The sequence below is a fragment of the Octopus bimaculoides genome, chromosome 1 (genome assembly GCF_001194135.2).
Source record: "Octopus bimaculoides isolate UCB-OBI-ISO-001 chromosome 1, ASM119413v2, whole genome shotgun sequence".
Lineage (NCBI taxonomy): Eukaryota > Metazoa > Mollusca > Cephalopoda > Octopoda > Octopodidae > Octopus > Octopus bimaculoides.
Window position 1 is genome coordinate 120,974,366 of NC_068981.1, and position 10,304 is coordinate 120,984,669.

General features: G+C 34.7%; 1 protein-coding gene across 1 annotated transcript in view; it reads left to right on the forward strand.

The window, feature by feature from the left end:
* LOC106872789 (uncharacterized) overlaps nucleotides 1-10,304 on the forward strand; it is a 423,364-nt gene that overhangs the window by 381,903 nt on the left and 31,157 nt on the right. The window contains exons 18-19 of the mRNA XM_052969923.1: nucleotides 197-268; nucleotides 6,753-6,834. Coding sequence (XP_052825883.1) covers nucleotides 197-268; nucleotides 6,753-6,834 — 154 coding nt within the window. The remainder of the gene's footprint in view (nucleotides 1-196; nucleotides 269-6,752; nucleotides 6,835-10,304) is intronic.

The following is a 10,304-nucleotide window of genomic DNA, read 5'->3' on the forward strand; positions in this document are numbered from 1 at the left end:
TATTATTTATATCAGTGTATGTCTTTTTCATTAATCTTTGTGTGTTACCTCCAATTTTCAGTGATAGGAGGAATATATTACATGCGTTATGCCAGGTTTTATTTGTTTGTTTTCTTATCTTCTTATTTTAATTTATAATTTTTTTAATATTTTTTTTATTTTCTCGATATTACCTTTATGTTTCTGCTTTTTCCAGCTTTGAAATTGAAAGAAATTAAATTACCCAGCCGTCACCAGACTACAGACGAAGGAATATTGCATCTTTCAGGTTTGTACCTCGGCTTGTCGTCTGCATACATATTCTGCATACACCTCTGCATACATATTCTGCATACATATTCTGCATACACTTCTTCTTCCTCTCCACCTGTAGGGTGTTTAAAGCTAGTTATTAATTTTCTTTTTGATCTGTTACAAAACAAACTTAAATGCTGCTAGCGCTAAAAGAGAATCAAGAGATAGTTTTTATAATTTTATTTCATGGTGAAGTGGTGCAGTATGTATATAAGGGCTATATATATTCTACATAATGTATGATAATATGGCAAAGGTGACTTCAAATTTAAAACTTATTGGCAATGAATATACTCAAAGAATCAGACTTGTTATTTTCACTTTAATGCAAGATTTTCTCTCTCAGTTTTTTTCTTTCTTTATTTTCCATGTATCTGAAACTGTCTGTATTTTTTGTTTTTATTCATCTATATTTCACAGATATAAAACAAGTTGAAGTGACAATCATGTTAATATTTTCTATTAATTATCACTCAACTATGTTATGGCATTTTTCCATATTAAATGTGTGTGGGTGTGGGTGTGTGGGTGTGTGTGTGTGTGTGTGTGTGTGTGTGTGTATGTGTGTGTGTGTTTGTGTGTGTGTGGCTGTGTGGTTGAGAAGCTTACTTCCCAAATCATGTAGTCTTGGTTCAGTCTTGTTGCATGTCACCTTGGGTATGTATACTACTATAGCTTCAGGCTGACCAAAGCCTTGAGGAGATTTGATAGATGGAAATTGTAAGAAGCCTGTCGTATCTATATCTATACACACACACACACCACATGCGCGCGTGCACACACACACACACACACACACACACACACACACACACACACACACACACACACACACACACACACACACGGGTGGGCACCAGCACCCATGAAATGCTAAAATTCTGTAGGACTTTAATGTACAAATGGACATAACACTGATGACTGGACATAATATTCTCTTGAAACTTTTGTTATTGATAGAGCAACCCCAGGTAACCAGCTAAAGAAGTTGTGAAAATTACCAACTATGCAGAGTTTGAAGTTAGAACTAGGAAGAATGCGTAACACCACTACTGAGTTTATTCCTGTAGTAGTAGAAGTGCTGGCATCCATCACAAAGAAGCTGCCACAATGCATTGACCAATTCAAAATCAAATATATCAGCACTTCACAGAAAAAAATAAATAACTACCTTAATAGGCACTGCTCATATCCTGCAAAAAGAAAATCAAGCCAGTTTTATAGAAATTATTAAAAACACAAGAAATAATAATAATGGGCTACTCGACCTGAAGAAAATTCTAACTGGGCCCCAACTACAAGTTTATGTACTGTTTGTCTTGATATGAGATCACCATATTACACCTATTTGTGATCCTGTGCCTGGTGTACCCTTATTAGAAGGATAGTCATGATGGGTATATTGGGCTTCATATATTTAATATCCCAGTGTCACTTTGACATTAATTTCTCTCTCACTCAATAATAACAATAATAATAATTATTATTTGTACTCTAGGCACAAGGCCTTGAAAATTTTGGGGTTAAGTAGGCGCTAGTCGATTACATCGACCCCAGTGCATTACTGATACTTATTTGATCAACCCTGAAAGGATGAAAGGCAAAGTTGACCTTGGCGGAATTTGAACTCAGAACATAAAGCAAGACAAAATGCTGCCAAGCTTTTTGCCCGGTGTGCTAACAATTCTGCCAGCTCACCTCATTATCACTTTCATTAATAATAATAATTATTATTATTATTTCAAATTTTTGTCACAATTACATCAATCCCAGTGCATAACTGGTATTTATTTAATCGACCCTGAAAGGATGAAAGACAAAGTCGACCTCGGCGGAATTTGAACTCAGAACGTCATGGCAGGCGAAATACCACTAAGCATTTGACTCGGTGTGCTAACAATTCTGCCAGCTCACCTTACTATTATTATTATTAATAACAATAACAATAATAGTAATAATAGTAATAATAATGATGATGATGAAAATGATGACTATTATTAGGCCTCGTCCCTATAATAGAAAATTATTATTATTATTATTATTATTATTATTATTATTATTATTATTATTATTATTATTATTATTATTATTATTATTATTATTATTATTATTATTATTATTATTTTTATTAGTGTTTTGGATGTACTAATTGCCAATCACTTCAGCAGTATGTTGATAATGTCATGAGTAGCAGCAGCTGCCAAGTGACAACAACATGCAGTTGTATGTTACTGTATTTTGAGAGATATTCTTTACTTCTTTGAAGTAATATGATTTTAATGTTAGTAGTTTAGGAAATAGTTTCGGAATGAGCATCATATGACAGAAGCATACATAAATTTGCAGTTGCTTCCCATTATTTTGTAGGTTTGCTTTGTTTTTTTTTTTTCTTTTATCATTTCCTTTTTATTATTTGTAGGGAAAACATGATTTGTGAAACAAGATATTTCAGTTTTGTTAATAGCTATCACTTTGCATTACAAATACAAATAATGTTGTCAAGTGTGTGTATGTGTGTGTATATGGCTAGGCACACGCATTGCTGTGTTGTTTAGAAATTTACTTTTCAATCACATGGTTTCAGGTTCAGTCATACTGTGTGGCACTTTATTCTTTTCATGGTTGGTGTTAGGAATGGCATCCAGGCTTAAAAACAGACAGCGAAGCCTAGTGTAGTCTTCTGCCTAGCCAGTCCCTGTCAAGCCATCCAACTCATACCAGCATGGAAAACGGATGTTGCTGTTGATGATGACGATGAATAGTTTAATCTGGATTTCCATGATCAGAGTTTAACCCTTTAGTATTCAGATTACTCTATCAAGTGTAATGCTTATTTATTCACATTGATTTGAATTAGTCATGCATTATCTTGTAGCTTTGAGATCTGAATGATGTGATTGTTTATTTTTAGAATAATATTGTAGCATAAGTGTGAGTTGACAATAAAATAGGTAAAATATTTGGGCTGGATATGGATGGTTTGAATGCTAAGGGTTTAACCTATTTTCCATGGCATGTAAGTGACTGAACTCACAATTGTCCCTGCTGAGTCAGGCACCAGTCCATCTCAGGGTTTATTTCCCAGCTATTGCTGAAAACCATTTACATCTGAATGGGTTGGAGCAAAGTGAAATGAGGTGCTCAAGAACACCCCACACTACTTGATCTGCAAATCAAAACCATGATCGTAAGATCTTGAGTGCAACAGCCTAACCACAAAGCCACTCGTCTTTGTGTGGCACCATGGGCAACAGTATTCAACTATAGCCCATTGCAGACCAAAGCCTTGTGAGGCACTGTTTTCTGACTGAATGCTCTTCCTGTTGCCAATAATATTAATCACTTATTATATCACTCAAGGATACTATGTAGCTATTCTAAATCCCAGACACAAAATACATACTACCATTAAATGGCAGTAGGAGCTAACAATTTTGAAAGGAATTTGCAATATGAAGTTTGTTATTAAATGTTCAAGAAAATTACAGGAATTTATTTGAGAGCTAATTGGATGCCAAAAAACAAAGAGAAAAGTCCCCATTGGTGCAAGCATGGTTTTAAGAAAGTTGCTTCCCAACAATATGGTTCTGGGTTCAGACCCATTGTTTGGCACCTTGGGCAAGTGCCTTCTACTATAGCCTCAGGCTAACCAAAAGCTTTTTGAGTGGATTTAGTAGATGGAAACTGATAAAAGCCTATCATATATATGTATGTGTGTGTGTGTGTGTTCATACACCACCATCACCACTTGACAACCAGTGCTAGTGTGTTTACATCCCCGTAACTTTACAGCTTGGCAAAAGAGACTGATAGAATAAGTACCAGGCTTAAGAAGAAAAATAAGTACTGGGATCAATTCATTTGACTAAAAATGTATTCTTCAAGGTGGTGCCCCAGCATGGCCACAGTTTAATGACTGAAACAAGTAAAAGATTAAAAAAAAAAAAGAACTAGATGAAACATTTGATATTCATGTTATATTTTCCATTTGGTTCATATATTTAATCTTCAGAGCAAGACTAAGTATAATAACATACACAGATCAGTATATTCTTTGTAATAACAGGCAGAGTTGTCTTGGGAAGAGAAATAGTGCAAGAAATGAGTTTTTTTTTCTTTTTCTTTTTTTTTTGAGAGAGGGAGAGAGAGAGAGAGAGAGAGAGACTTAGTTTCTACTGAAATAAACAACCAAACAGTTAATATGGAAATTTAAGAGTATAAACATATTGGAATATGAAAGTATTGGAATAATTTCTACCTTCCAGACACAAACAAACATCTATTTCAATCATTACAAAAAATACCAGAACTCCTCCAGGTATTACACTATACTACTCTGACTATATTATTTGGGGTACCAAAAAGTAATGTTGCATGTCATGTAACATTGAAATCTACATAAAACATATTGTAAATATATCTATGTATTCAAAATATAATCCCCATTATTAGCTCTAGTATTTATCCCCACCTCCAAACCAGTTTTCTGATTTCTTGGGCAAAAAAAAAATCATGTTCTTTAGATGAGAAATATGTTTAGTGGGTTGATTCAGCATCATCCCTACTTCTAAATGTTTTTCTACAGGTAAAGTGTTCAAGTAACCTGAATAAGTAAAAATCTGATAGTGTTGGGAAGCTCCACCTGTTGAGGTGGAGCTTCCCAGCCTAATGGATTTATCTTTTCTTGGGTTATCTTATTTGAACATGCTGCTTAATTTTTGGTGGACAGCTCATTAGACCCACTTCCCTTCTCTATACATTTTCTCAATCTGCTTGAGATGGTCTTGCACAGTGGAGCAAGGTTTATTAAGCCTCTGATGTAAGTCCCTGATACTTTGACAGGGATCTTCTTGTGGTATAACATAAGAGTGTTTGCTTGAAAATAAATGATCTTTTGGTACTCTTAATATTACACTATAATTCACTATCCTGTGTCACATAACACTATCATAATTCCTTGCACTACATGGTCCTGTAATATAGTAAGCTACACTATTTTTTACCTTTTATCTTTTACACCTGTCATTTGACTGTGGCCATGCTGGGGTACCACCTTCAAGGGTTTCAGTTGAACAAATTGATCCCAGGACTTCTTTATTTTTGTTAGCCTAGTACTTATTTTATCAGTCCCTTTTGCTGAACCACCAATTTTCAGTGACACGAGCACACTTCTTGTCAAGCAATGGTGGGGGACAAATAGACAGAAATACACACACACACACACACACACACATACACGGGCTTCTTTCAGTTTCTGCCTACCAAATCCACTCACAAGGCTTTGGTCGAGCTGAGGTTATAGTTGAAGACACATGCCCAAGGTGTCCACATCGCTATGATGCTCCCCCATTCTGCTTGGGATCAGAGATGCACATATCATCAGCCACTGAGGAACATGCACAACTGGTTAAGGTCAAGCAACTAACAAGCAAATCTGTAGTATTGAGCAGTTATTATTATTATTACTAGCAGAACCTGTGAATATTTTACAGAATTAATAGTAAACCTATTGGGTTATTCCTGGAAACTTTATTCAAAAACCCTGAAAGCATAGCCTGTGTTGTGTCTGTATGGAAAGATAGTCACTCATCTTCTATTCATTGAAAAGTGAGAGAAATTGGAATACGATGATTACTTAATGGACATTTTATATATACTTAATATACTTGATGCACAATTTTATAGACTTAATATGCAGCACTCGTAAAATAAATATTCAGTCTTATTTTTCCATTTTTGCCATAAAGAGGAAAAATTGGATTTAAAAATTTACATGGTCATACTTTCATATCTAGTAATCAAAAATTGCGTAGTAAAAAAAAAAAAATTTATATGTAAAAAAGAGCTGAACAGCGGAATATCTCCAGAGAAGTATCCCCCCCCTCCATCAGGCAAGTTTTTTGATCGTTAACTTCTTACATTTTAAGGGAGCCATTTTAAGGGAACAAGGCTACCAATGAATCCATTGGTAGCCTAGTTAAGCCACAAATAAGGAATACTTATCCACCAATCAAGTAGTGATCGTTTATTCTCACTGTTCAGTAATCATGTATATATATATGTGTGTGTGTGTGTGTGTGTGTGTGTGTGTGTATGTCTGTCTTTGTGTCTTGTTTGTTCCCTACTGCTGCTTGACAACTGTTGCTGGTGTGTGTATGTCCTTATAACTTAGTAGAGAGAGAGAGACTGATAGAATAAGTATCAGGCTTAAAATAAATTAGTAAGTACTGGTGTTGATTCATTTAACCAAAATTCTTCAAGGTGGTGCCCCAGCATGGCCACAGTCTGATGACTGGAACAAATGATAAAAAATACACAGCCAGAACATCTTTTGATCTAAGGTGATCTGTGACATGACAACTTCAACAACAACGAGAAATAAAATATTTTAATTTAGTTATAATTTTAATTTTGGTATTTTACTCTTTTGTGTTAAAATTATTCTTTCCTTCTTGCAGAGGTGCCATTAACAACCCTTGATTTAACCAATTACATCAATGTAGGAGATACTGGGATGACTGGTGTCGGCAAAATACACAGGTCAGCAACTGTAATTTTTTTTTATAATCCACTTACCTACTTCTGTTTTTTTAGGTAGCAGGAAATTGTTGTTTATACTAAATTTATATTTGAGTGGCATTCATACTACTGCATTACTGTTTGGACTAATTTCCATAAACAATATCATCATCATCATTTAGCATCCATTTTCTAGGTTGGCATGGAGTGCAAGGCTTGACAGGAACAGACAAGGCCAGCGACTGCTCCACATTCCATAGCCTGTTTTGGCTTGGTTTCTATGACTGGATGCCCTTCCTCTTTCTCTCTCTTGTAATTGCAAGTCCAGAAAGTAATAAACACTGAGTATCATAGTTTCACCATAACTATGTATAAATTAGCAGTAATACTGAATCATAGTCATTTAATTGCTTATATAATATTGCTTTACTAGATACCATACTATGCCCACTAGTATCAGTGATATGATAGAAAATGTCTCCTGTCTACATATGAAATTGTGTGCATGAAAAGAAAAAAGGAGCAAACAAATGAAGTCAATGCAAAGAAGGGAGTCTGTTTAGTCTTGTCTGAATAAAACAACCTCTTTAGTACTCATAGTACTGGTTAAAACAGGGGTTCTCAAACTAGGATATGGAAATCTGAGATCTGTAAAAATATTGGAATTTCAAATTAATCAAAACAACTATTTTTCAATGGTGCATCCTCAGATTTAGTAAAGTGTATTTATGAAACAAACTTTGTCAAGCATGTTGTTTAAAAGTCATCACTCCCAAATGCATTGTCTGGCTTATGCTATACATAAAAATGATATCTACTATTGTCTGTTTTATGGTTTCCAGTTATTTTGCAATGTATTCTTGACAAGGTTGTCAATCTTACCTGACATAATGAATGGGTATGTTGGAAGAAAAAATAAGAAACCTCTCCAAATCAAAAGATAGTGACAATATATGACAGAGGGGACTCTTCAGTCTGGCTAAGGACAAAACAACCAGTCTGGTGCTGATGTTATGATAAAATAAAGTTTGTAAAGTGGTTGGTAACAGGAAGATCTTCTAGCCATAGAAAGCACACTATACTCACTAGTGGGACATGTTACACACTTGTCTAAGAGGGTAGTAAATCTGAATTAGAACTGACTCAGATTGTCACAACTTATCTAACTCAAGCTTGCATGAAAAATTAGGTGTAAAATAATAATAATAATAATGATGATAATAATAATAATGATAATAATAATGATGATAATAATCTTATAATAATTCTGCTTGTCATTCGTTACTTAGTCTGTTGGTAGCACTTTCATGGGATTAGAGAAAAAGAGGGAGAAAGAAAAGAGGGTGAGAATAAAAAGGATAAGGCAGGTAGATAATAGCAGGTAGAAAGAGAGAGGAAGAAAGAGAGGAAGAGAAAAAAGACAGAGTAAGAAGTGTCCCATGACATGTGGTAGGGAGGGGGAACGTAATATTAATTACATGGTTAAGAAAGTTAGTTGAAGGTAGTGATATAGAGGAGTGTTAGGAATACAATTTTAGCAAAGGGGTGATGTTCTGATAATGAGATTAAAGAAAGGTAGAGAGAGAGAGGGGAGAGAGAGGAAGAGAGAGATGATGGTGGTGGTGGTAACAATGGTGAGTGCTTAGTGAAAAGTAAAATTTTTTCCATTGAACTAAGTTTTTTATATCACTTATCACTTAACGTCTGCATATCCCCAACTTGCCATCCACTTTGGAAAGAAACCAGTTTCCTGTTCGCCTGCCATATGCAATGGCTATCAATAAATCATAAGGGCAAACATTTGACAAAGTGGAGTTATTCTTGCCTGGACCTGTATTCAGCCAGGGTCAGCTATATGTTGCATTCTTAAGAGCTCACAAATTATCTGCTGTGAAAGTTAAAGTTATCAACACTGACATACAAGAGAAAAGAAGAAGGAGACCTTACATGAAGAACATAGTCTGAAAAGCAGTATTGGACTCAAAAGTGTATGCAAATTGAAATGTGTATTGGCTCTGAACCATTGCCTTGGCTTATAAGTTATCACTGATGTGGTTTTCAGAGTATGCAATGTTGCATTAAATTTTTACCCCCGTAAAATTGTGACCCCTATATTTAAAATAACATTTTTTACTATAAAATTTTTGTTTTCTAGATATGAAAGTGTGACAATGTGAATTTTAAAATCCAATTTTTCCTGTTTATGGCAAAAATGGGAAAATAAGACTGAATATTTATTTTATGAACACTGCATATTAAGTCTATAAAATTGTGCATCAAGTATGTAAAGTATATATAAAACGTGCATTAAGTAATCATTGTATTCCAATTTCCCTCACTTTTCAATGAATAGCAGATGAGTGACTATCTTTCTATACAGACACAACACGGGCTACGCTTTCAGGGTTTTTGGACAAAGTTTGCAGGAATAACCCAAGAAGTTTACTATTAATTCTGTAAAATATTCACAGGTTCTGCTAGTAATAATAATAATAATAATAATAATAATAATAATAATAATAGTAATTACTCAATACCACAGATTTGCTTGTCAGTTGCTTGACCTTAATCAGCTCAGCATGTCCCTTGGTGGCTGACGATATGTGCATCTCTGATCTCAATCAGAAGTAATGGGGGAGCATCATAGCCAAGTGTTGAGAGGAATTCTTTGGGGTTTGAATAATTCACATTTGGAAACATGGGTGAAACAAACGAATGTTATTCAGAGACCTTTTGAGTGAGATGGGCTACTCAACTTGAAGAAAATTCTAACTGGGCCCTACCTGCAAGGTCATGCACTGTTTATCTTAATATGAGATCACCATGTTGCACACATATGGTTGTGATGCATGTGCCTGGTGTACCCTTATCAGATGGGTAGTCATGATGGGTATACTGGGCTTCATATATTTGTACCCCTGTGTCACTTTGATGGCATGCACTGCTCTCTCACTTAATAATAATAATAATTTCAAATTTTGGCACAAGGCCATCAATTCTGAGGAGGGTATAAATCAGTAACATTGATCCCAGCCATGTAGCTGGTACTTATTTTATTGACCCCGAAGAGATAAAAGGCAAAGTTGACCTCAGCAGTATTTGAACCCAGAATGTAAAGTGGGATGAAATGTCAGTAAGCATTTTCGCCTGGCATGCTAATCATTCCGCTGGCTTGCCTTATTATTATTATTATTATTATTATTATTATCATTATTATTGTTATTGTTATTATTGATGAAGATGATGAGGAGGGCTGTGTGTTAAGTTATATAACCGTCTATATAATGATGATGATTCCAAGTAGCGTAGTTGTCGGTATAATGGTGATAATATGAATGCTTTGATGAATGAAAAAAACCATTCTATGCTTGTATAGAATATTTCTTATAACTGTCATAAAAAGCAAAACAAAACAAAAAAAAAGAAGAAAAATAAAAAATATCAGTGTATTAGGTCACCTTTCAAAAAGAAAAAAAAAATCTCTCAGACAG